Raw genomic sequence first — 25,530 nt, 5'->3', positions numbered from 1 at the left:
TGCTTGGACGCCATCTTTCTTCCTTCAGCTCGGATGAATCACGAATCGCCTCAGGCTGACAAGTGAGACGCCGTAAGCAGAATGTCTCAGAGCAAAGACCACATACACGGACAGCTCAATGTTTCTAGAAGGAGAGGAGCAGCCAACTGACAGTGAGTAACATCTTCTAAATCTAGGTTGTTGTCTGTGCACAATGTTTGTGTGGCAATGCCCCTCATTCGAAAGTTCCCCGGCCCCAGCTCCAGCCCAGAAGCGGTAGCGGCGGTCGCTGACTGCGGAGAGACCAAAACGCCGACATACATACTTTGGCATCTGCCCAGGGAAGGTTATCCTGTCCATCCGCCGATCTACAAGCAGTTTGCGCAAACGGCATTCAGCCTAGATTCAATGGGCATTCTTTTATTGGTTTCACCGGCCTGTCCTTGGGAACATCATTGGGCATTTTTATATTGGGGCTTTTTGTCTAGACAACCTAGGTAGCCAAACAGCCGCCGCACGCCGAGTTGATATTGAAACGAAGATTACGGGAGTGCCCTATGCCTGCGCGAGAGTGGAGGAAGGCTTGCTGTGTTAAATAGGCTGTACCAACTTTTGAACATTGAACAAGGTTGGGCGCGTGCGCCGCCTCCGTTTGGCTTGGCTACAATTACCTGCTTACTGGGGTGCGTTATGGTCCAGTACCTCGACGAGTGATACTTGTGAGTTGCCCTATGGAGTATTTACAAATTAATTAGAAAAGGTTGCGTAGGCAAGGTCAGACTTGCGTAATAGGGCAACGGGCCATTTTCTTCCACTATACCCGTTTACCGTATTGAATGACGACGCAGGGAATACGGAGGCTCGTCCGCGACCTGCAAAGCTCGAGCACTTCTCATCAACAGGTCCAAGTTCAGGGGAACGAAATTGGAATGGTTATCCGGCCACCGGCCCTTTTCAGTTGGACCAGATTAACCAGATTGGTTCTCCTCGGGGCCATGCGACTCTGTGGGAGCTCCTGTGATCGGCCCAGCCGCGCGTGAGCTGACTCTTTCTTTTCCAGCTTGAGAAAGCGTTGTGGTTCCCGTTCACAGTTCGGATGGATGGTTGGCTGGTTCTCCGTGCTGCTTGTGTTAGTTAGCTCGGAACCCCCATGCTCATTTCTCCAAAAAATTGCGAGACAGTCCACGCGCCGCAACATCTATAACCGATATTGGAAGGGTGAAGAAAAAGCAAGTAACCTTCGATATATTGCGGGGAAGACCAGAAAGAAGGGGTCTATCGAGGTTGGGGCGAAGATCTGGGACGGGTTGGTGTCATTGCCGTCTGGGGGAGGGTTGAGTAGCAGCCTTAGTCGTTGCTTGTGGGAGCGTCTTGGGAGCACCTGGCCTTTCGAGGCTGTCATGGTGGTCTGCATCAAGCACTTTGCAACCAGGCTGGATGTCCACAAGTGCCATTTAGCCACCCTAATTTGCTGTTCATGATGGCCCCAACGGGGCCACCATTTGACTTGCGCAGGACACTTGAGCAATTGCGGCCAAATAGAGCGTTCCTTGGCTCCTCAACTTCCCCAGCTTCCTTCCCGCACACGAATTTTGCCCCCTCCACCCCCCATCTCCATCCCCATCCCCATCTACATCCCGCATCCGCCATCCGCCTGAGCCTTGCTCCTTGATTCATCTCCCCATCATGGCGTTGAGAACGTGACAGCTCGCGTGTAACTAGGTTTGACGTGTCTTGTAATTCCCGATGCTGTCGTCCTATCAGGTTGTCCATTCTTGATTTCGGAAGGTTTGGAGCTCACATTGGTGTGGCCGCAGATCCCAAGAGACCCTCCACGTCCGCAAATATATTTCTTTGGTTCTGGCCGTCGTCCGCCGCCACCAGAGGCCCCTTGCAATCTGGTTTGTCTGGTTCTTGCTCCGTCCCCGGTATGTTCGACAGTGGCAGGTGCTGGGTTATCTTTGGATCCATTGTAGCGGCAAACCTGCATCACCAAGTTGGAGCTTGCAACCTGCCGACCCCAGTTCTTGCAGTCAGGTTGAGAAGACAACGGACAAGGGTTATTGCCATGCAGCGTCTTGCCAGTGCAGAGACCCTGCCGACCCTGGTCGGGTTCTTGGAGCTGTAGACGCCACCGTCACCTTGACTAGAATCCATCCGCTCGACCGGCCGAATGTGGCGGCAGGTCCTCGAAAGCAACCAGGCAGGGAAATACAGGAGACAGCACAACGCTATTCGACGTGAATGCAGGAAAGGAGCAAGCGAGCTGCACGAGATTATGGGGAAGATGGGGGAGGAAATGGAAATGTAGCCTTTTGCAAGTGGGTGAGCATGAGTGTGTGAGTGTGGTGTGCATTTGTGTGGTCTGGTGTGCGTGCAACTTTGAACTTTCTATCAATTTGATCTCAGCATGTGGAGCGTCTGGACGTCAAATTTGTGCAGGTACCAGCCCGGCCACATCGGACCAGCATTGTCATTTGGGCTTTGATGATGGAAAGCAAGCAAGCAACAAGCATCAAGTGGCAAGCGAGGCGAGCACGGTGCACTCGAGCACTTGAGCACTTGACCACCAGCCCAGACAAAGTCACTGGAGTTTTCGTGTACATGAGGCACCAGACTGACAGACTTGACTGGACCCAGACCAGCAGAGGGACCAGACCAGACGAGAATGCTCCGTCCACTGCGCTGGGCTGGGCTGTACAAGGAAGGCTGGCCGAATCAAGCCACCCGGACCAAGCTCTGTAGTGGATTCGCCGCCCATGCCATGCATGGCTGGGTCTGGTGGTGTGGTTCTGCAACTCCGTCCAGGCTGCTTCTCTCAGAGGGCCATGTCCAATCTTGTTGGCTCAACTGGACTCCAGTCTCTCCACGCTTCACAACTTGAAGACTTCTTCATCGCCTTTTTCTTGTCTCTCCAGTCAATCTAAGAATTGTATGTCCCTGTCAGGCTCCCAACTCCTGCACTCACCAATCTCCACCTTCTCTCTCACCCAACCGACCAAGTATTCCGGGTTGTAAGGCTCCATCCAGATTAGTTTTAGGTCTGGTCTGGTCTTGTCTTTTCTCCCCAAGTGTTGGAGCGAGCGATCCTCAAGGCTCACCACCTCCACAATTGCACCGCATCGAGCCGTCTGCACCGCACCAGACTCCAGACAAACCAGACCACAGACTCACACTAAGACACCACCACGTTCGCCTCCTCCACCAAAATCCTGCATCAGCCCTTGGCTCCATTCTAGTTTGGTCTTCTCTGCACGCACTTACTCTAACTGACCGCACCGGTTCTCGGTACTCCATCTGTGCCTCGTTGTCATCTTCGCCGTTGACACTATCTCTCTCTTCACTTCTGATTGCCGGTGCCGGGCGCCTGTTATCGCCTTCATCTCAGGCTTCATCTGCTTTATCTTTTGCGCCCTGCCCACTGATTGTCGTGCGCTCCGCCCGTCGTCCTGCGTCAGCCACCTCCGATCCTTATCTGACTTTATCCTCCGACCGATTCCTCCCTCTAAAGTTCCTCCAGTCTGCAGTTTGGCCGAACCGTCGGTCCCTTGCGACATCCCGCCCGCCTGTTCCCACCTCTGTTCAGCTGTCATCTGCTTCAAATTGCCTGGGTCCTACTGCGAAAACCATCGCTCTGTCGATACGTAAAGCTTCAACGTACGACACTGCCGGCAGGCGAACGATGCCATGGCCACGTTCAACTCTATGCCGGCCATGTCAGCCGGTGCGCCAAACGACGCAATGGGCTTGAATCACGCCGCACCTGGCCAACAGATGGCAATGGAGCATTTTGATCAAGATTTTAATTTTGACGAGGCTGTCCTGTAAGTTTGCCCCTCGCTCACCAGCATCGGCCATCGAGTTTGTTCGTGAATGTGTAGCTGACATTTCCACAGGGATGGCGGCCCGTTGCCTACCCTTCCTTTCACACCGGCGTATGATTTTGATCACTTTGCGACGACATTTGAAGATCCATTCGCCTATTCGACACGGGCGTTTGAACCCACGCCCAACCCCGATGCTCTCAATGAAGAATCATCGCCCCAGGAGCTCGATAACAAGTTGCTGGGGTTTTCAGATCCAATTATGAATACCACAGTAGTGGACGAGACTGGCAAATTTGCTGATGTCAATATGAGTGCTGAGCTATATGGCATGTTCTTCGTTGCGGAGGATGTTTTCGGCGGGGACAACTCAGGGCGTCCTCTTGAACTGACCTGTTACCGCCGCAACCTATGGCAATGCTCAGGACAAATAACTCTCCCAAAGAACCTCTCACATCTCATCGACGAGCAGGGCCGCCAATTCCCAGTGGATGAGTTGTCAGCGTCTATTACCGCAGTCGAGTCTATTGAAGGAAAGGCCACAGAAATCATCTCTATCCCGTGGAAGAGCTCAAATCCCCAGGCGTCTGAGGAGACAAAAGTTGCGGCCGCTCCGCCCCAGATCCCGCTGGACCTTGGCACAGCTCAGGAGGTTGATGCAGTCCGAGTCACCCTGCCGGTGTCCTGGAAGCGCTTACAATTCAAACACGCCACGGCCAACAATGGACGACGAAAGGGACTCCAGCAGCACTATGTAGTCCAGATCAACCTTATGGCCAAGTCCAAGTCTAACGAGACAATGAAGATTGCAGAGATTCAGTCTGGTCCGGTCATTGTACGTGGGCGCAGCCCGCGTAATTTCGATAGTAGAAAGGACGTGCCCCTGACTGGTGAAAAGAGACTGGAAAGGAAGAATACTGCAAGCTCTGATAATGCGGCCCTGAAAATGGAGAGGGAAAATTTGCAAGCGACAATGCAAAGATTCCAGTCCTTGGGAGGCGTGGCGGTAAGTGTGAAGCGCATCAGAGCCGAGGATGGTTTTGTTTACAAACAACCGAAACTGACATATTTACTAGACTCCATCTGAGTGGTCAGGGAACCCGCAACCCGTTCCTCAGCCAAATAGTCAAAGCCCTCATCCTGCCAAAAGAATGGCTGTGTCGCCTACAGTTGCTCGACCACCAGTGCCATCTTGGTCAACAGACGGAAAGAACATGGCAGCACATAGAGGCTCGATAAGTCGGCAAAATACTGCCGTCCCCATCAATCTTTCATTATCCGAAGACGAGAAAAGTCCCAATAGATCAAGTGCAGAGCTCCAGAGCCCTCAAATGGGCAAGGCTCACCCTGTGTCGGGACAGAATGCCGGGAACAGCCCTGCCGATGATCCCGATCCTCTTTATGAATACTTTCCTTTGACGGTGGACGACTGGTAAGTCTTATTGTTTGCTGCGCACTACCTAGGTATGTAGCAATGATATTAACGGTTGAATCGTTTAGGATGCCACCCATCGATGCTGTTTACAGACCGCACGTTGTTCATCACACAATTGTACCCCCCGAAATCAAGGCTCAGCAGTCACAAAGTAAGGCAAAACGGTATTTTGCGGCCGAATAGTAGTGCCGAGTCTCGCTGGACGTTGGATGATGACCTGCTTCACATTCTACTTCGGTAGCTGCGAGAGATCGGGAAACGATTCGTCGACAATCTCGGAGAGCAACCTTGTATCATATTATACCATTTGCGTCAAGTACATGTTGGGTCATTTTTATTTGGTGGGCTATCACACGGTTGGCAGCTGGGCAGAGCACTGCAAGAGAACAGCGTGCCTTATTATACCCAGGGGGATTCTTCATATTGCTTCTTTCATCTTTTTTCAACAACAAATTCCGGGGAGAATGCTATTGTGGGTAAATCATGACAAAATAAAAGGACGTAACGATCAGCTTTCTTGGAGACCTCCATCCTGTGCGAAGTTTCTCTCGCGTATATGCCATGTTGCCGTTGACCTGCGAACGATATGAAGTACCACCAGACACTGTCTGTCAAGCAACATGAATGCTGAATGAGTGGCAAGAGCCCCCATACCCGTATGACGCGATGCAGCAAACTTCCTCACATGCAGGGTTGATTGCTCAAGTGTGCATGACTTTATGTGCCGGTTGTTTGCTTGCTGCAGCCTGGTGCCTGGAGCGGCACTTGCATCCCATTTTCCATTGGTTCATGAAGCGCTTTCTCGGCTGGAGATGGAAGGAACCTGGAACATGGAAGGACTGCTCCATCCATGCATGCCTTGGTGCACGGCGGCGCCTGGCAGGGAACAAAACCCCCAAGAGGACGGGGTGGCCCTCAGGTTTTGAAACTCTTCCTCAATGTTTCCTTTCGAGCGTCTTTGGTGATTAATGTTAAGAGGCCAGCCTGCCAGTCTATAAAATGAGTGACGACGAGCGCAGTGACTCACTGCTCAGTGAGCAGAGTGCAACAGAGCCAGGGCCATTGACGGCCGAAGAGATTTCGCGTGATCCCTTCATCAATAAGGTGCGAGAACTGTATGACGCTGGATGGCCGCTGTTTACCAAGGAAATGATTCGACACGCGCAAGATCAAATCTCTCAGCAGCCACTTCCAGCCAATGTTGACCTACTTGGCTTTGATGGCAAAATGCACACACGGCCATGTCTAATCAACTTATTTACCCCAGGACGTGATGAAACGTGAGCAAGTCCAAAACCTGAATATGGATCAAATGCCTGTGTCAATGGGGATTAGACGTTTTTCACTAATATCGGAGAGCAGCTGGCTTCCCTATATACACTATAAGTCGTTCGAAAGCCTTACTCAGCCGAGAAGACATCCCGAAACGTCCTTTGTTACTGTTCTTATCGGAGGTACACTGGCGAGAGATGCGGATGCCACATTGAATATCTCACAAGATGATGTGAGACGTGCATTCGACAAGAATTTCGATCTGTGGGAACAGAGTGAGCTCTGGGCCGGCATCAAAGCGCAGATGCAGCCACATCTGTCCACCCTGCCGAAGACGGTGGACAAGATTATCGGATTTGGCCTCGGCGAGTTTACACAGCCGAGCAGCGTTATCTGCGGGTACAACGGCAAGGATCGTTCTTGTGCGCAACATTCGCTGATGATTATGGCGGCGAAGTTCGTGGAAGAACATACGGGCAACAGTATCAAGTGCTATGCGCAGGATCCTGCGTACTTTGATACCTGCAAGATGGTTCTTACGGACCGAGCTGTAGAGGTCGTGGAGGCAGAACGCGGGTTTCTTCTGGTGGATGAAAACACTATCGTGGTGTCGATCTCTCCCAATGTTCCTGTTCGACAAATTGTGGCCGATCTGGGTCGTCCTGCTATGATGATGTGGAACCAGATTTCTGAGCCTGAAGTACGTGAGTGGATGTACAGCGATGAAGCTCTCGGTTGGATCAGGTATGTACTTGTCAAAGCTGCATGCTCCATCCAGTACTTACTTTGGAGAGTTTTGTCTTTGGTAGCCAAGCTGACTAGTCCATCTAGTCCGTACACGACAGATCCGGTGTCACCGCGCGTCATGGCCCTGCGAGAAGACTACACCGAGTTGATCATCAATGGTGGTGAGTCTGCTGACAAACTCCTGGGGGACATGGCAGTATATGTGAGGAAGCCGAGCCTGAAGCTTTGAGAGACATGAAACATTCTGGGAATGCGACAAATCTTGAGCAGACAATACTCCTGCATCCAAGCGATGTACCGGGCGGAAGAGGGAAAGCAAAGAATGGACGGCAAGAGTATCATTTAAAAGTCAGGCTTAAACGGGCAGTAGAGTAATCACCACCAATAAAACCACAAGTCCCCAAACGTGACAATACAAAAATGGAGCGTCAAGTTGTATCCAGTATCCAGTACCGAAGCGTAATACCATGCCAGATCTGATACACGGCCTCCCGCCCCTTCGTATGGGCACGCACGCACCCAGCCGCAGCCCATCGTCAAAGGGCATGCATATGTGCCGTGTCGTGTCGTCCATTCAATGTTCCCGTACGACGCACAGGTAACGTCGCAAACTAGCACAGATCTGCCACGTCTCAAAGAAAAATATAACCCGCAATAAGACTATTTGTGGTATCTGGTATCCACAGGTTACGATCCTACATGCAATCGTCTGCAGACACCTTCTTTGCACACCCAGATGGTCTGTAACCAGCACGTCTATTTGGAATATGAGCTCTTGATCCTGATACAGCAGTCATATTCATCAACTCCTAAATAGTTGAGACGTTGTATATAACATTGAATACCTATCTAGGTGGGTAGAGAGGGAGGTACATTGTGTCCGTGGGTAATACGTCCAGATCTACACTATGATTTATTAGCAATTTGTAATTTTGCCGCACCAATCAGAGAGTCTGGACATGCAACGAGCTACATGTAGTAAATGTCACGATGCGTTGCCGAGGACCATGGGTATGAAAGAAGGTACGGTACGGTTGTAGCCGTGCCCTTGATGGTAATATTGACGTTGTGATATCTGGCGGTAAGGTATTGTTGTATCGCGACCCGTCGATTGTTGAGGATACACGGAACGAGATGTAGTATGTCCGAAATACAAAGTAAACGTTGTCTCACATACACGCACGCCAAAATAGACTTAAATCAAACGTCAAGTGCTACAATTGATGCCTATTCCTAACATTTAATTCATGGCTGGTGCGTACCGTTACAACCAAATTGATGGTATCTAACATGTTCTCGTAGGGGCTGGGTAAGCCAGCAATCTTGATTTCTGCTTCTAACGAAAGACAAGAATAACCTTGTGTGGGAGATGCCTACAAGCAAAGAAAGGGAGTAAAGACCCCCCAAAGCCCAAATTGAGGCAAAAAATGAAAAGAAATAAATCATGGACCAGAAAAGCAAAAGAAAAGCACATGAATCTCTAGGAAACGGAAAACAGAAATGAGCCTCATCCCATCATTTAAAAAAGAGTCAAAGGTCAAAATCATCAACAAAACTCCTGTGCCGTGTGATATCTTTTTTAAGCGCTAATTGCGTTTTGTCGAGCGGCTTGCTGCTCGGGGTTGGGTGTAAGTCGCTTATTCAACGAGGGCTCTGGGATTCGAGATGCCATTCGGTCCGGAATCAGCTCGGGAGAAACAGATCGGACGGGATACTCTGTCGCAGGAGTGGCACGGAGAAGTCGCGAGGTGGTAGGCTGGGGGGAGAGAATGGTAGGAGAATTGACCTCGTCGACACGGGTCTGAGGGACGGGTCCGTTGCCGGTGCGGACTTTGGAAGGCAAGATTTGCTCGAAACCGGCTTCCTTGGCAACTTTTTCGATGCTCTTGAAGTACTATGGCGCTGTTAGTTTTCCATAATTTCGTGGTGAAATCACATGTTGCTGGTTGCCAAGGTGTGTGGCTTTCTTACCTTTACCGTCTTGACCTGCAGCTCGGCAGTGGCATCCTCATCCACGACAATCATGGGGTGGGGATGCAACTGCAAGCTCGACAGAGTCCACATGTGGTTGACGCCCTGCTCGATACATCGCTGCAGAGCAAGAGACTTGCGCTGGCCAATAATGATAACAACGACTTCACGGGCCTCGAGAACGGTCTGTACACCAACAGTCAAGGCCATGCGAGGAACCTTGTTGACGTCGTTGTCGAAGAAGCGCGAGTTGGCCAGAATAGTGTCATAAGCCAGAGTCTTGACGCGGGTCCTACTCGCCAAGCTGGATCCGGGCTCGTTGAAAGCAATGTGGCCGTCCTCGCCAATGCCAGCGAGGAAGAGATCAATGCCGCCAACAGCCTTGATGGCGTCTTCGTAGGCGACGCACTCGGCCTCCAGGTTGGGGGCATTGCCGTTCAGAATGTGGACATTAGAAGGATGAACATTGACGTGAGAGAAGAAATTCTTCCACATAAATGAGTGGTAAGACTCGGCGTGGTCGCGAGGAATGCCCACGTATTCGTCCATGTTGAAAGTGACGACATGCTCAAAGGAGATCTGCGCGAATGTGTTAGTCGCGACACCTTTCGCACCTGGGCAGACCACACAGGACTTTGCTTTCTTGTCGCAAAGACAAAAAAAGTGTCACATCGGGCAAGCAAACAAGCAAGAAAAGAAAAAAAAACAGAGAAAAAAAAAAAGCCTAGCTTGCCGCGCAGAGATTTGCTTACCTCGCCTGCCTTGAACTTCTCGACAAGAATCTTGTACACGCCAAGAGGGCTGGAGCCAGTGGGCAGACCCAGAACGAATGGGTTTTCGGCCGTTGGGTTGAATGCCTTGATGCGATCGACAATGTAGTTAGCGACGTATCTGCTCGCAGCAGTAGCGTCATCGCGAATGATCAGTCTCATTTTGAAGAGGGAGCTTCGGAATCAAGCGTGTGGGAGCTTTGCGAAGGGAGGTGGTAGAAGTGGTAAGCTGCGCGGTGTGTGTAAGTGATGTCACAAACCACCAGCTAGTATGTGAGGGATGGAAGGATGGGTAGGATAGAGAGAAGAAATTCTCGAGGAACTAATAATATAGTAGAGAAATATTGGAGAGAGAAGATTGTAGAGCAAGGTTAAACAAAGAAAAGTCAAGGTTGGGGTGGGAGATGCAGAGCTGGAGCAAAAATAAGCCAGGACGGACCAAACTTGTCTGGAACTCAGAAGCCTGATCAAGAGCAAAATGGTCCGCGGGAAGGTAAAGTAATGAACAACTTTAGAATGGTGGGCCGAGTAATGGATGCTTCGGCGCACTGCAACAGTACATCACTCATGTCGCGAGAGCACCATACGCAGACAAGACAGGACGGACCAGACAAATATGAGAAGCGTGTGTCATGGATTGGACGTCAGGATGTCTGGTCAGTCCGTCAGTCTGTCAGGATGTGCGTGCGGTCTTACTGCTATTGGCAATAGCGACTCTCAACTCCGATTCACTGTCTCCAACAAGACGCCCAGAGCTCCGAATCTTTTTTTTTTATGGCCTTCTCCTTCCAATGAATAGCTACCCCTACAGCTTCCAGTGTGTTAGCCATACACCTCCGGCAAGAATGGGTCAATGATGGCGGGCAGCCGAAGGTGAATGTGGGACGATGATGGGCTTCTTGGAGATGGTTTGCTGCTTCATTGAGCCATGGCTGGAGCGAATGGAGCCATGGGGCCGAAAAGACCGGACCCAGACCGGGAGGCGAATCTCTCACTTCAGTCAGTCCATGTCTTGGTTGGAACTGCCAGTCATCCAGTCATCCAGTCAACCAGTCCAGTCAAGTCTGCGGCCACTTGACTTTCCCAAGTTGCATGCTGCCATTTGATGATGTCGTGGTGGAGCTGGGTGGCTCTTCCAAAGAAGATGGATGGAACGTCACTGCATGCTCTAGCGGGTAATCGTTGCGGCCAAGTCTCCAGTCTGCTCCGTTCATGTCTGTTCTGGTACTCCATCGTCCATAGACTCCATACCAAGCACTCCATGTCCAGCAACAGCAGCCAAGGATCATGACAATTTGGAGACGAGGCATTCATTGCTCTTCGACTGTGGGGAAAGAGGGAGGTCATCCATCTCGTCAACTCGTCCATGTCTCTCCCTCTGGTCCTAGTCTTCCACGACTTGGCCTCCACCTGCTGCAACAGACCGGACTTGCGCAAGCTGACTGTCTTGAGCCTTGATGACTGTTCGACACTGCAAAATCTCCTGCTCCAGCCACCATGGGGCCTGTCCTCTAACCAATGATTCTTCTCTAGCCAGCTCCCTTGCCCAGGTTCATGTTCATCCATTACCTGGCTACCACTGCTCAACTCTGAATAAGCCATTTCTCGTCTTTCCTCCGGAACGCCGGTTACTCCACCGGCAATCGCCGGATCAGTTCCCATCAGTGCCGTAAACCTCGTCTGCGCCAAATAAAACAGCTCGTTCTGCTATATCGGTTCGAGGTTAAAAGTAATCGACCATCACAAGCTACAATTTTTATCATGCAATATTTCAATTGCATACCGTGATGTGTTTTGCATGCACTTGGTTGTGAGTGAGGGCAATTTGCCGTGGTTGTCCTCCGGGAAAAGGCACTTCAATTGAGCCTGAGAAAAGACCACATGACAAGACAAGACTCTGCGGTTGGTGCTCCCTAATTTCGAGGCTTGAACTCAAGCCATGAAGCCGCTAATTCGGACGACGCTTGTGCAAGGCATGGTAGATCATCCGTAAACAACTAGTCGATGGGAAGTCGATTAATGAAATCGAGATGAGGCTATGTTGTTAACAAGCTGAGCTGCACAATAGGCACAAACAAATGCTGGTGTTGGAAACATCACCATCTGCCTGTCCATGCTTCCGCCTGTTGGATGGATGGTTGGAGAAGCCGGTGCTGGTTGCTCCATAGGCAAGGTTCCGCTACCGTCTCGAGGTTTCATTGTCAATCTTGACAACAAAGGAACGGAGCCCCAGACCAGCGCTTCCTCGAGCACGCATGGTATTGTATCATTGCCTCATGAAACCGTTTGACACTGATGAGGCTCATTTTTGTACCATCCATTCGAGGCGCGTCCGTGTCTCACAGCCCCACCATCGTCAACACGCGCCGGCAGTGCAAGTCTGGTAGCTCTGGGATTTGACGCAACATGACAATTGCTGGCAAGGGAATGTCATGCAACGAGGGAATTATTCCAAAATAGCCCAGTCCTTTGATGCCTTTTGCCTTCCACGATACCAGAGTGACCTTCTGAAACGGTTTTTGGTAGTTTAAATTATCGGCAATGCGATATGCATGTGTGACCGATGAAAGAAATAGCACGATGGACAGGTAGACGGGCCACGGTTGACAAAAGCGTCGGACAGGTCGTTAAAGTAGCACTGGCATCGTCCGTAGCAATATCCATGGTTCGACCATCTGGTAGGATTCGATCCAATATAGGGTCCGTGTGGATGAGACAGCGGCGATTTATGAATCCACGAATACAACAAGCCTTCGTTCCAGGTTCCAGAAGTTCTTTTTCCACATAGGGCACTAGTACTAAATTAAGCCATGGCGAGGATGGCTGTCAAGGCCAACCACAACATCCTCTGGACGAAGCAAGGGAACGTTGGGCAGGTTGTTGATTGATAATAGTATGCCTCGCTTGCCAATACAGACGTGTTGGTGAACCATCTGTCATGTACCAAGATTCGTTCCGCAAGCGCCCGATTCAGACAATGAATCAGCACGTTCCCCCAAACAATCCCCTCAACGTGGGGGGGGGGGGGGGATATCAAGCCAATATTGACGACGCCAGGGCTATTGTATCCCCCACGTTGAAAGATGATAATCCTTGGCTGGCGTTTCAAACTGTGAACAAAGTTCTTTCCTGTCAAACTGTCTGGTACTTTGTAGATGTCGGAAAACACAACGACTGACACGAGGTTTGTTGTTGCCAGATCTCGATCCATACCACACATGCACTCACACAAAAATACCACCAAGTTCGTGAAGTGGAGTCGATGGTACCTAAGCGGTTTTCGGACGGCTGGCGAGTAGATCTTCACAGAGGCGAACAAGGCTGATATTGGGTGACCACTCTGTGAAAGGTATCTAATTATCGTTAGGTTGCTTGCCCGACAATTGGCCGATCTAATAACGAATAGCATGTGCCACATGGCATGCTGAGGACGGAGCGAAACCTTTCTGATGTAGCAGCATGACGGCCATGCCTGTAGCTAGAGTGGTTTGAGCAGGCGCCTAGCGCGTAAGATTTGATCTTGTGCTTCGACTTTGCTTGAATGGTGTTTTTAGTCCGAGTCCATCTAATCGAGACATGGAGGTTCAGGTTCAGGTTGCCCCCGAAATGCTGACAGCAGGCTCTGAATCTCAAGAAGGAAAGAGCGCCTCAATTAAACCCTGCCCAGTATGCCTGCAACAAAACACCACCCCAACACCCTAACGTGTGGCTCCTTCCTTCTCGTGTTGATATGGCATATGGTGCGGTATCAATTACAATGTTATTTTCAGATCGAGCATGGCACCTGACCGGCCAGGCATGAACAGGATGATGACCAGACTGGAACTGCACATCCCCAAGACAATCACGACGGCTGGTGTGATTTTGTCTCCATTGACGGCCCATCCTCCAGCCCTTCCGCTCCCTGACGGTCTTCCACTGCTGTCGTGCAATATATTCCTACGATCCGTGCTCAAGATACTGCCTTATTTCCATTTTGACGCGCGGACATTCGCATCCTCTTGGCTTCAATGCTGTCTTCTGGCTGGGCAAAACGTTGTCCAAGTTCTCGGTGTGCCTTGTGCCTTGCGACCAGGGTCAAACCACAGAAGCTTCTAAATCATGCACATCACTGGAAGAGATGCCACCGACGACCAGGCAAGATGCAGCATCAAGCAGGCATCAGGCAGGCATCAAGTTGACCATGAGCAGACCGTTATTGATGGTGGCTGCCAATCCCAGCTGATTGGAAATGCGCGCCGCCGTCCCGTCCCTGGTCCTGCAGCGCCACTGGCCATAACAGCGTGGGAGAGTGACCCTGCAGTTCCCAATTCGAATGTTTGATTGACACTTGACCAGGCTGATGGACTCAAGCGTGCTTTCTTCCGCCTCAAAGTTGCATACAACGACGGAATCACCCACACACCTCACCTCCGGCATACCGAAGTTGCAAAGTCCCCACGCCACATGCACCTTGGCGTCGATGCACCCACCGCAACGTTACAGCCCCAGCTTTTTTTTCCCTTTCTCCAGATGCGATGCCATGCCCTGGCTCGTCCATCCTGGGCATGCGCCAATCTACCCGATGTCAAGTGAAGGTGTCCAGCCCACAAAAAAAAAACCGCTGCCAACGACGACGCTACAGACACAGACAGTACCATACTCCAGAGTACACCATGCTGCGCTTGTAACACCCAGTCCAATGATCCCCAAAACGCATCCGTGGGACTGACCCTTCGATCTTGTCCTTACATCCAGTCCAGAGTCCAGACGGCAACCAGGCCACATACCCTGGGCGTTTTTCTCGCCGTTCTCTTGCGCTGTCGTGTGCATCTCGTCCGCACCCCCGTGCCAACAGTACTTTGCCATTGGCTCCGCCCTGCCTTTCCCCCATCCTCTCCATATTGTTGTTGTCGTTCGCGTGTGTGCGACGTTGGGTTTGCTGACGGACGAGGGTGAACGGGTGAGCGCTGTCGCCGGTGAAGGCCAAGATCGAAAGCACTGCCAGGCACTAACACCATTCAACTCGCAAGCAACGGCACAAAACGGCAGACACGCAACCGTGGGCCATCTACGCTATTGATAATTCGACCACTGACCATTCGGCGACGTCTTGTCAGCTTGGCTGCGGCGCCCTGTAACATCCATCCAACTCTGTTTGCCGTTACTACAAGTGGTGCCTTTTCAAGTTGGAGGTACTTTACTTGGCCGCCTGCGACCTTATTATGGCTGGATGGTTTACCAACTGAGTTGTATACGACACCTGCCTCTCCCCTTCCACACTCTACTCACCTGAGCTTGTCCTAGATTGCATCAAAGCCCGGGCAGGTTTCATTTAGTCGTTTTGTCCGCCCACAGGTGTCCTTGTTGACCCCCCCAGATTCCCGTATCTGACGTGCTTTCTTTGATCGGCCCGTCCGGTGTTGTGTCGTCTCATCTGGCGGTTCCGTCCCGCTTTGCAGTGCCAACGCGGTCCTGCGACCTTTTTTTATGGTTTCCTTTTCTTTCACTCACTTTCCCTTCTCACTCTTGATAACACCTCGACGAAACGAAAGCCTTCCCGCCCTAGCACGGCTTGCTACGTTCATCTCTGACACCTACACTACCACTTGGCACATCGACCCGTTTTAGCTTGGTTGATCTCGCCTCGGATCTGGCTTTTCTCTGTTGGGATCAACCCCAAAATAGGCGCAACCTTGCAACCCCTGTTTTCCCTAAACCCAAAACCTTTATCTTCGGGCATATTCCCACTTCTACCCTCCACTCCTCTTCCTTTTTGGCAGCTTTCGTTTAAGCCAATGTTATGCCCAGCATCATACTTGCAATGTCGAACTTTCGAAAAGCTTTTATTGCGGCTATTGTGAAGAGCTTGCTTCGTGGCAAGTCTCTGATACAGGCTCTACTGTCCTTTTGGGTAAACCCAGGATCAGCCAAAGGTGGCAAGGGAAAGCCAACCAAAACATTACAAGAGTTTCTCAAGGATGCTGAAGCAGCTCTTCTCGGACCTGTTAGTGGCGATGGCCTCCAGGAGCTTTCTGCTGGCCTGAAAAAGCAATTCATCGAACGTCTGCAAATAGATGAGCAGTGTATGCTACCGTCTTACAGCCATCAGCTGCCCCTTGGAAGCGAATGTGGACAGTACCTCGCCTTGGATGTTGGTGGTTCGACGTTGAGAGTCGCCGTGGTTGAGTTACGGGGTCGTGGAGTCGATGCTGATAAGCAGAGTGAAATTATCAGCATGCACAACTACCGCATTGGCAAGGAAATCAAGGATCTGGAGGGAATGGCATTCTTCAACTGGATGGGACAAAAGATTGCTGAGACCCTAGCTGAGAGCGGCAAGCACGAGAACAGTCTCGAAAAACCTCTTCCTGTTGCCTGCGCTTGGAGCTTCCCCATTGAGTGAGTTTACTATATTCTGAGATTCTTACAAGTGATGTGTACTGACTACGTATAAGACAAACTTCCATGGGAAGCGGCAAGCTGTTGCCAATGGGCAAGGCATTTTTAGCAGATCAAGGGTTGCTGGGTGAGGATCTGGCCGAGATTATCAAGCAGTCTTGCAAGAATTCTGGCCTCCATGTTGAGCTACGAGCCATCCTCAACGACTCCAGTGCTTGCCTGTTGTCACGAGCCTACTCGTACACGTCTACCCGCTTCGGTTTGATCTTGGGCACTGGCGTGAACCTGGCGGCGTACCTGCCCGTGCTAGGCGTTGGCAAGAAGAAATTTGGTGTCCGACCAGATGGATGGTTTGATGAAGCCAGCCACATTATCGTCAACACCGAATTAGGCATGTTTGGGCACAACATCTTACCACTGACAAGATGGGATCGTGCGTTGACGAAGCAACACCCTCGCCCTGACTTCCAACCTCTCGAACATCTGGTTAGCGGCATGTATCTGGGCGAGATTGTTAGATTGGCCCTACTTGAGGCTATTGAGACCACTGGTCTGCTAGGTGGCGTCGTGCCTCCTTCACTGAAGACCGGATACTCACTGGGGACTGATACCATCTCCATGATTGAAAGGTAAAGCGGCGTAACCCTATCCTTGCCTTTGGTCAATTTTCGTCAGCCCATTAGCTAACGTGACAAACAGTGACACATCGTCCAACCTTGAACGTGCCATCAAGATCTTCTCAGAGCGACACCCATCATCCTATAGACCGACCACCTCTGACCTTATCGCCATCAAAGCCATCTCATCATTTGTTTCCGTCCGATCCAGTGCTATTGTTGCCACCTGTGTCTACACCTTGTGGGACTTGCGTTTGGACTTTGAGCAACAATACGTCGACACATTGCCGGAGTCGTCACCGGAGCGTGAGCGAGTTGAAGCCGATATGAAGCTGGAGAGCACCACGGTGGCATTCAACGGCAGTGTTATTGAGAACTACCCCGGATATCTTGCCAACTGCCAACGCTACCTTGATGAGTTGATGGAGAGCAAGAGTTTACCGGAGCCACGAAGTATCGGCCTTGTTGCCGCAAAAGAGAGCTCATTGATGGGCGCTGCAGTTGCACTGGCATGTGTTGAGCGAGATGATTAAGATGCGGCACAGTTTTATTCTTTCGAAGAGGCAGCGGCCTAGTTTTGTTGAAAGAGTACATGATACCTCTATGAGTCGCAGGGTTGGCCATTTTGCTTTGCTTTTCTTCTGTTACCTTTTTCTTGGACATCATGGGTGTGCGGAAAGTTAAAATCGCATACGTAGAGGCGCAGGCTAGCATTGCTTCACATTATGTTTTTGTTCACATTTTTATTATTGGCAGGAATGGCTGTTCTCGTCAATGGTGTATATAATTGTGGAAGTCTTAGGACGGCGGTATCTCTAGCGTTTGGCACGTGAAGATGAAGTAACTAAGAGCCAACACGGCTTTTTGCCTTACTTGGGGCTCAATCTGGTGATACAGATGACTACCTGGATATGTAATATGTAACATGTTGTAGAGGGGACATGTTAAACGATGGTTCTGCACCGGGAGCCAACCGGGATAGACCACATGATACGCTGACGATTACCATAGTGAGAACAATGAGACAGGAAGGTCGACGAGTGAGCCTGACCCAGTGAACGACAATCATGCATACGATATTGTCCTGTACCTTGGCAGGTTTCCGTTAGAATCTCCCTGGTGGTAAAGATCAGATGTGGCGCTATGGATGTGCCAGAATTAACGCCCAGAACCTGGGCAAAAGTGGATTGTTGCAACCGCGTTGAGGGGCAGTGTTGCTTAAATTGAAATTGGTCGAAAAAAGTAATGCTACTACAGGGCGCTGGCAAATTTGTATGCAATCGAAGGTACCAGGACCTCGATCTGATCAGGTGACTGCCTGCCTTCTTCGCGTTCCACACTCCTTCGCGACTGTGTCCGCCCATTTTACCTGGCACGCGTTCCTCCACAACAAAATAAACGGATGGTGACTTCTCTGCAACCATCATCACAAATACTCCCGGGGCCCCTCAAGATCTGAGAAAGCACATGCCAAACAATTACACCCAGTCCTCGATGCATTGATATGGGAAACGCAAACTCCTCCTAAGGCGCCGTTAATACCTTCTGTGAATTACGCCCACCGCCATGTCTTCGAGACCTGGTGTCTTTCAAGAGTGCGCTGTCGCGTTCGTTCCCAGCAATGAGCTGACACCCAAATTAATTGGCGAGGTCAGTAAGGAATACATGCTTGCTATATTCTTCCCATGACTGGCAATTTGCAAATGACTGACCGATTGCGCTTAGTTGTCTCGCGTTGTTGAAGACAATGGCGGCACCGTCTGTGATCCCCGGCGCAACGGCTCCATTCCCATCGAGAAAGTCACACATATTGTTTCCAACACCATCAATTTTGAGCAGTATACCGAGTCACAGGCGATCATGATTCCGGTAGTATCAGATCACTGGATTTCGACCTCGGTTCTGCGGCGAAAAACGGTCCAAGTCAGACCGTTCTCTCCAGACCCCCGCATGATCTTTGCCGAAATTGTCGTAACATGTGCGGATTTGCCACTTCTCGACAAAGAGAGCATTCTGGGAGCCACTATGGCACTTGGAGGACAAGAATCAAAAGATGCGACGAGATTGACGACACACATTTGTGCTTTGAGCATGGATGCAGAAAAGGTACAATCGGCCCTGAGCAATAAATTCAAGGGCAAAATTGTTTTACCGCACTGGTAAGTTGTTCGAAGTCGGTGTCACAGTCAACAACGATGTGTGCTAAAAAATATTAAGGTTCGATGCCTGCTTCAAGCTAGGCAAAAGGATAGACGAAGGGCCGTATCTTCTCCCGGATCCTGAAATTTTGAAGAAGACGAGTGAGGACGACGTTGATATTCCCACAAACAAGAACCTAGTGGGAGCAACATCCGTCAACCCTGAGTTTTTACCTATTCCTGCGGGCAGCAAAACTTCAAGAGTTCCGGCTACGGTGTTCCAAGACAAAGCGGTCATGTTGGCCGCGGATCTGAACATCACCGCACGCCTAACAAAAGCAATTAGGGACATTGTTCAGACGGGAGGGGGAAGATTGGTGCATACTGTTGAGAACTGTGACATCTATGTCTGCCAGTATCGCGACGGAGATGACTACGTCCAGGCAGCGCAGTCTTGCAAGGAAGTTGGCAGTCTATCGTGGTTTTACTCGCTCATTGTGAATAACCAGTGGCAAAATCCTCTCCACCGACTTTTGCACTATCCTGTTCCCCGGAATGGCATCCCCGGTTTCAAGGACCTTCGCATCACGATTTCCAACTACGGTGGCGAAGCGCGCATCTATCTAGAGAATCTTGTCAGAGCCTGCGGCGCCGAGTTTACAAAAACAATGAAGTCAGACAACACCCATTTGCTCACTGCGCGCGATTCTAGTGAGAAATGCAAAGCAGCTCCGGAATGGGGGGTTGCCGTTATCAATCACCTATGGATTGAAGAGAGTTACGCCAAGTGCGAACTCAAGCCCATCAATATCCCAAAATACAACCACTTCCCCCCAAGAACGAATCTAGGCGAGATTATCGGGCAGACGTTTTTAGACGAGTCGAGGATCAAGGACTTGTTCTACCCAGGCGGCGAGGAGAAGATGTCACTCAGCGCGAAGAGGAAGAGGAAGATTCTGGAGGCGGCTGAGGATAATGCCTATCATAAGGGCCCTGCGGAAGGCCTTGTCGTTGGCCGGGTGAAGGATTTTGATGTGAGAAGGGATGATGAAGAGAATCAAGAGCCGTCGTCCGGAAATTCAAGGAAGGCTACAGCTGTGGAAACGCCTGTACGATCTCGCCGTTTTGAATCCGGCAAAGAGAACGACACGCCACCTGCCATGTCAACTGGTGGTCGTAGCGCCAAAGCAAAGGCGAGAGATATGCTGCAGCACATTGCACCCGACATTGCTTTGTACGAGAAAGAGAAGAAGAGGCACAGCAAAGGTGGCGCGCCATGGGGTGGAAAACGAGCCGCTGACATGGCGGACAAGGAAAAGGACAGCAAGGCTAGCACCAGTCCGAAGCACACACACGAGGACGCGGATGAGGAGGGCACTAAGAGGCCGTCTAAGAAGCAACGGCCGTCGTTGCCAGATGTGCAGATGAGGCTAGTGGTCACCGGCTACACTGACTGGGTAGGGGACAGCAAGAGGGAGGACCACGATCGTGTAAGCGGCAACGAAACTTGAAACTGTTTATTCTTGTGATGAGTCTATGATTTGCTAATGTCTGTCCATGGTATAGAGAAAAATGCGAGCCCTCGGAATTCACGTTGTGCCGGAGGGCCAGTCTTGTGACTACCTGGTTGCTCCTCATGTGGTTCGTACCGTCAAGTTTCTCTGCGCACTGGCTCGCGGAGCGGTTGTTCTCTCATCGGAGTTCATCGACAAGGTGCTCGAAACTGGAGATGTGCCCAATGTAGATGATTTCATTCTGCAAGACAGGGATGCGGAGAGCAGATACAACTTCAAGCTCGAAAGGTCAATGGCGCGAGCAAAGGCAAACAGGGGCAGGCTGCTCCAAGGAGTGCCTATCTACTGCATGGAAAATGTTCGCAATGGATCGCAAGGCTATCAAGCCATTGCGGAAGCTAATGGAGCCATCTTTAAACTTTACCGCGCACGAAGCGGCACAACCATCAAGCCAACAACCGCAGAAGAGGACGGCTACGCCAAACCCGATCCAGTTTATCTGATTGCCAGCAATGATTCTGGCGACAAGCAATTGTGGACACGGTTCAGGGCCATGGCTGAGAAGGGTAATATGGAGCCCAGAATTGTTGACCCGGACTGGCTGTTGGATGTGGCCATGGCACAGGAGGTTCGTTTTGATGAACAGTTCTTGGCTGAGAATTGTGATGCAAACGGAAGCTTGTAACTGTGCCGGTGGGTTCTGCCACTGTGATGCGTAAAGGTGGTATCGGAGTACTGGAGTTGGATTATGAATATCCTTGGGTTAGGCGGCCAATTAATTGGCATTGGCATGTTTTGGGCCGGCTGGGTTTTGCATTTGCATGTTGTCGATGAATAAACCACGTGCGTACGTGTGATGTTGCCTTGGTGCAGCAATTTATCAAAAGAACTTTACACCAAGAGAGTCCTCGGAGCCAAATATTTGTGCTTTGCCTCGCTTGACAAGGACGTTTAGGGCCTTGAGCAAAACGTCGTTGTCCATGCCATGTAATTCTAGTACCCGTGATGTTAGTCAACGGACATACAGACATGAGAAAGCTCTGAAACACGCAACTTACCAGTTCCACGGGTGCCCTCCCCATCAGTCAACTCATAAACCGTCAGCACACTCCCCTTTTGCGCCGTATCCTCAACATACGCCTCGACCAACCCAGCCCATTCCTCTGGCTTCCTCCAATACACGTACACCACATCCCCTCCCTCCTTGACCTTGTCCCCGCCTGCGTACTCTGCCCGGCCGTCCTTGCGCATAAAGTCGATGACCTGACGGATGTCGGCGGGGCCGAGGTGCCGGTTGATGCGGCGGTTGGAGAAGAGGTCTGACTCGGCGGCCGATGAGAGGGAGAGCTTGAAGAGGCGGTGGTGTTTGGCGTAGGCGAGGATGAGGGAGGACCATTTGGTGAGTTGGGCGTGGTGGGTGGTGAGGTTGGGCTGGGGGGTGAAGAAGGCGGGGAAGTGGTATTCGCGGGGGAAGCGGAATGATGATGATGATGGGTCGGGGGGTTGGGAGGGCGATGCGGATGTGGATGTCATGGTGAAGGGGATGAGATGGGATGAGTGAGTGGTGAGATGTGTGAGTGTGAGGTGATGTGAGAGGTGAGTGAGGTTAAAGCTGCTGTGGAGATGAAGTAGGTGTAGTGCAGCGCAGAGGTGGGGCCTCTCCTTCAAGTCGAACTTGGGATGGTGATTTGGGAGTGCGAAAATGTAAAACATACAATATAGTGGAGTGAATATTGTATTGCTAAATTCCTGCAAATTATCAACGACAATGTGGGTGTGAGTGGCTGCAAAGTCTGGAAGCAAACTACCGCCGTTGCCAATACAGTTGAAACCAAAAGCAGTCAAGCACCTAGCTAATCAACCACGTTGATCAACGTGGTTGATCAAGTACAAATGGCCCCGTCTTCATTCTTAAAAATCCATGTCCATCTTTACTCAGAGGAGAGACTCAATACCAACGCCGTATCTCCCTGTCAATCAGGTCCAAAAGGAGCGTTTGTTCATCGTGAACGTATTTGAACAAAGCGTGCCAATTCTTCAACACCGTATATGCGGGCTGAGTGCTTCTACACTCCCTAACTGACAACCATATGTCTCTTATCATGCTCCCGATTCGTGGTAATTTCTCCTCCACACATTCCCTTAGCCGTGTAAGTCGAGCTCTCTGCTCCGTCACTCTCCCAATGACGTTCTCCTACATCAACAGTTAGCTTCTATTCTCTTTGGTGAAGTGCCAGCGCGGGCTCCAAAACAAACATTTGTTAAGAAGTTTAGAGTTGATTTCAGTTTGTTGAACGCCACCTTGTGCTGCTTGTAAAGCAGTGCCTGGAGCAACACGAGGTTGGGCTCGGCATCACTTGGATGGACATAGGCCCGAGGGTATTCGACATTCAAAGGGTCAAAGATATCCCCGGATAACTCCCCGTTCTCATCACTGACAACAAAGACTGAGAAGGATGGCGGGTCAATCTCCATCGACATGCATATACCCAGCGATATGCGGTGCTCCTTGATGATAACGTGGTTCCCTGTGCTTCTTTCGTTTGCCGGTCTGTGGTTTACTTCCCACTGTTCTCTTTGCAGCTCCAAACCCAAGTTTCCCGAAACTGGAAATTGGGAAGCAGAAGCCGGCTGCAGAACTGAAAAGTATCTAATGTGTGACTGGAAATGCATCCAGTTCCCTGGGCTCTGGAGAATGACCCATCGAGTCCAGGACCTGGCATATGACCAGTCCACCAAGTTTGCTCGCAAGAATGCCACGGCAACTTTGGCCATGACCGCGATATTGCACGGAAGGTCAATGGAAATATTTTTGAGAATGACATGAGCGAGGCGGCTTGGCATGTACGGCCCTTTGCAGCGAGCTTGCCTAGGGCACGAGTTAGCACATGTTTTCGGACGTGGAAGAATAAAAAGAAATGAGACTCAAATACCAAAGTCTACCGTGCCATCGGCCGACGACATTCCGTGGGTTTCCCTCTTGTCGCGATTGCCCATCCTCAATAACGAGACGACGCGTCTTTACTAGATCTCTGTTCTTTGTGTTCGTTACGTACCGGAAGTCTTCACACGTAATATAGGTACCATGAAGCCGGCTCCAGCTGGCACGGGAAGAGTCTGGATTTGCGAAGGTCGCCAGGTGCAGCACTATCCGTCGCAAGTCGGCTCTCACCAGTTCTTGAAACGGTCTATTCCTGCCCTTCAAATCGACCCAGGGTATCTCGTAGTTTCGGTTCAGACCGCCGAGTATCCGGAACAGAACTCTTTTGGGATGGCCCGACCCCTTTCGAATGCCGTCCAGTCTCGTTGGAAGCGGACCAAGTAGTATTACCATCCAATTCTGACGTACAAATTCATCGCGCTCGGGGTCAGACGTGTGAAGCTCGACATGTTGGAGGATATCCCAAGCCACCAAGGGATCGGCGAACCGCACGTGCTTACCAGGGCCCTGAGCAACTGTGCTTAGTTTCGATTTTGCAAAACTCTACTATGAAGATGGTAGATGAGCCTGGCATTGATGGTTCATTTCATACCGTTGTCATGTCTTTGCGGGGAAGCTAGCAAGACTGTCCAAGTCAAGCCGGCATGACAGAAGTCATCGGGGAGACTTGCGGCCAACGTATTACAACTACTCCAGATGTCATGTCGTACAAAACACAGTTGTGATCATAATACACCGCTCCTGTTGTGTACCCTTCCTAATCCCCCGGGAGGGGGGTGGCTCGAGACATGGAGGTGCCGGAGACAAAACGCATATGTGATGGACAGTGTTGAATCGAGAAGAAGTTGGTGTCATGTCAAGCCGTGTGACATTCAGCACCTAGCCATCTTACCCAGGACAGTGCTCCGAAGATGCACATTGCTTTGTTTACACAGCCATGCAGAACTCTAGACCATTCCCCCGCACCTATCAGCATACAATTTAAGGATGAGAATTCCATCCACCAGGCAGGGAGCTGCGGCTGGTTTTGTCACCACAGGAAAAGGACCCCTTTTTACTTACGGAGTAAGTAGGGAGGAGTTTTAAATCGTATCGGTGCCATGTGTGAGGTGTTGAAACTAGGCTTCACTGTTGGTGATGGGTAGTCCAGTCCTGAGTTGCGGCTGATGCTCTACGCACCGCCCTGCACAATGATAATTCCTGACTTCCTCCTGTGGCTGAGCATTGATGTCCCTTGTATTACTTGACAGCCAAAATTTTGTGACCTATGACAATAATTGGGCCTGTCGTCTATCATCGTTACCGTTCAGCGTCGGCGGAGAGGCCTCGATGTGCATGTTGAAAACAACCTAAGTAACAACCGCGTCAAGCCTACATTACTTGGGGATTCGAAATATGGTAGATAGCCTAGCCATACAATCGATGCCCTGCTGGTTTGTCAGTCCGTTGAGGCAAACCGTGGTGGCAGATAAGGCTCATCGACGACTAAGACGCTGGCCAATCAGCTCGCGATGCGGTTAGTTCCTATCAAGATCCACCACCATGATAAGACTCAAATGGTCTCTTGGTCTGAGCATGTGCCGAGAAAAAGCATCTGAAAGGCTTAAATAAAGAAGATTTAAGTTTTAAATAAATACCCATTATGTGCATTAACTGCTAAAGAACAATACTACTGCAGGCAGCTATCAAAGCATCTCGTGTGAATCTGCCCCAGGGCCACGCAGCTGATTCCGAGACAATGATAAGATACAGACTCGATATCAAAGCATAACAAACCTTGACACTTCTTCCCCGGACATTTATTTCGCGGCACTTTCCTTCTCCGCGGACCCCCAAGCCTTGCTGATTCGGATAATCGCCCTCCCGCTGATTGGCCACAATTTCTATCACGAACAGCCGAGCTTATCGTTGATCCCTGCACTTGTAGACTCTCTGAAATAG

General features: G+C 50.6%; 8 protein-coding genes across 8 annotated transcripts; 4 read left to right on the top strand and 4 right to left on the bottom strand.

Annotated features, from left to right (window-relative positions):
• Positions 1-1,392: 1,392 nt before the first annotated feature.
• VFPPC_18701 (hypothetical protein) lies at positions 1,393-1,969 on the bottom strand (the record flags this gene model as incomplete). The annotated part of the gene is made up of 2 exons (XM_022430272.1): positions 1,393-1,736; positions 1,777-1,969. 2 exons carry the CDS (start codon positions 1,967-1,969, stop codon positions 1,393-1,395), a joined length of 537 nt encoding a protein of 178 aa, XP_022285984.1.
• Positions 1,970-3,666: 1,697 nt separating this feature from the next.
• VFPPC_13092 (acid phosphatase (PhoG)) lies at positions 3,667-5,421 on the top strand (the record flags this gene model as incomplete). Its single annotated transcript, XM_018290869.1, has 4 exons — positions 3,667-3,803; positions 3,876-4,809; positions 4,880-5,235; positions 5,304-5,421. The coding sequence occupies 4 exons, from the start codon at positions 3,667-3,669 to the stop codon at positions 5,419-5,421; spliced, it is 1,545 nt and encodes a 514-aa protein (XP_018149933.1).
• Positions 5,422-6,237: 816 nt separating this feature from the next.
• On the top strand, positions 6,238-7,486 carry VFPPC_13091 (hypothetical protein; the record flags this gene model as incomplete). Its single annotated transcript, XM_018290868.1, has 3 exons — positions 6,238-6,518; positions 6,601-7,254; positions 7,342-7,486. The coding sequence occupies 3 exons, from the start codon at positions 6,238-6,240 to the stop codon at positions 7,484-7,486; spliced, it is 1,080 nt and encodes a 359-aa protein (XP_018149932.1).
• A 1,350-nt stretch (positions 7,487-8,836) lies between these two features.
• Positions 8,837-10,160, bottom strand: VFPPC_01460 (glucosamine-6-phosphate isomerase; the record flags this gene model as incomplete). The annotated part of the gene is made up of 3 exons (XM_018281289.1): positions 8,837-9,151; positions 9,229-9,807; positions 9,981-10,160. 3 exons carry the CDS (start codon positions 10,158-10,160, stop codon positions 8,837-8,839), a joined length of 1,074 nt encoding a protein of 357 aa, XP_018149931.1.
• Positions 10,161-11,027: 867 nt separating this feature from the next.
• On the bottom strand, positions 11,028-11,660 carry VFPPC_15371 (hypothetical protein; the record flags this gene model as incomplete). The annotated part of the gene is made up of 1 exon (XM_018293124.1): positions 11,028-11,660. One exon carries the CDS (start codon positions 11,658-11,660, stop codon positions 11,028-11,030), a length of 633 nt encoding a protein of 210 aa, XP_018149930.1.
• Positions 11,661-15,801: 4,141 nt separating this feature from the next.
• VFPPC_01459 (hexokinase-1) lies at positions 15,802-17,529 on the top strand (the record flags this gene model as incomplete). The annotated part of the gene is made up of 3 exons (XM_018281288.1): positions 15,802-16,379; positions 16,436-17,008; positions 17,079-17,529. 3 exons carry the CDS (start codon positions 15,802-15,804, stop codon positions 17,527-17,529), a joined length of 1,602 nt encoding a protein of 533 aa, XP_018149929.1.
• A 1,033-nt stretch (positions 17,530-18,562) lies between these two features.
• Positions 18,563-21,333, top strand: VFPPC_01457 (BRCT domain-containing protein; the record flags this gene model as incomplete). The annotated part of the gene is made up of 4 exons (XM_018281287.1): positions 18,563-18,646; positions 18,722-19,155; positions 19,214-20,624; positions 20,701-21,333. The coding sequence occupies 4 exons, from the start codon at positions 18,563-18,565 to the stop codon at positions 21,331-21,333; spliced, it is 2,562 nt and encodes an 853-aa protein (XP_018149928.1).
• Positions 21,334-21,528: 195 nt separating this feature from the next.
• On the bottom strand, positions 21,529-22,181 carry VFPPC_01456 (vacuolar protein-sorting-associated protein; the record flags this gene model as incomplete). The annotated part of the gene is made up of 2 exons (XM_018281286.1): positions 21,529-21,641; positions 21,707-22,181. 2 exons carry the CDS (start codon positions 22,179-22,181, stop codon positions 21,529-21,531), a joined length of 588 nt encoding a protein of 195 aa, XP_018149927.1.
• Between the last annotated feature and the right edge of the window lie 3,349 nt (positions 22,182-25,530).

Source organism: Pochonia chlamydosporia, chromosome 1 (genome assembly GCF_001653235.2).
Source record: "Pochonia chlamydosporia 170 chromosome 1, whole genome shotgun sequence".
Classification (NCBI taxonomy): Eukaryota; Fungi; Ascomycota; class Sordariomycetes; order Hypocreales; family Clavicipitaceae; genus Pochonia; species Pochonia chlamydosporia.
The sequence above is the reverse complement of the archived record's forward strand: the minus strand, read 5'-3'. Positions and strand labels throughout refer to the sequence as shown.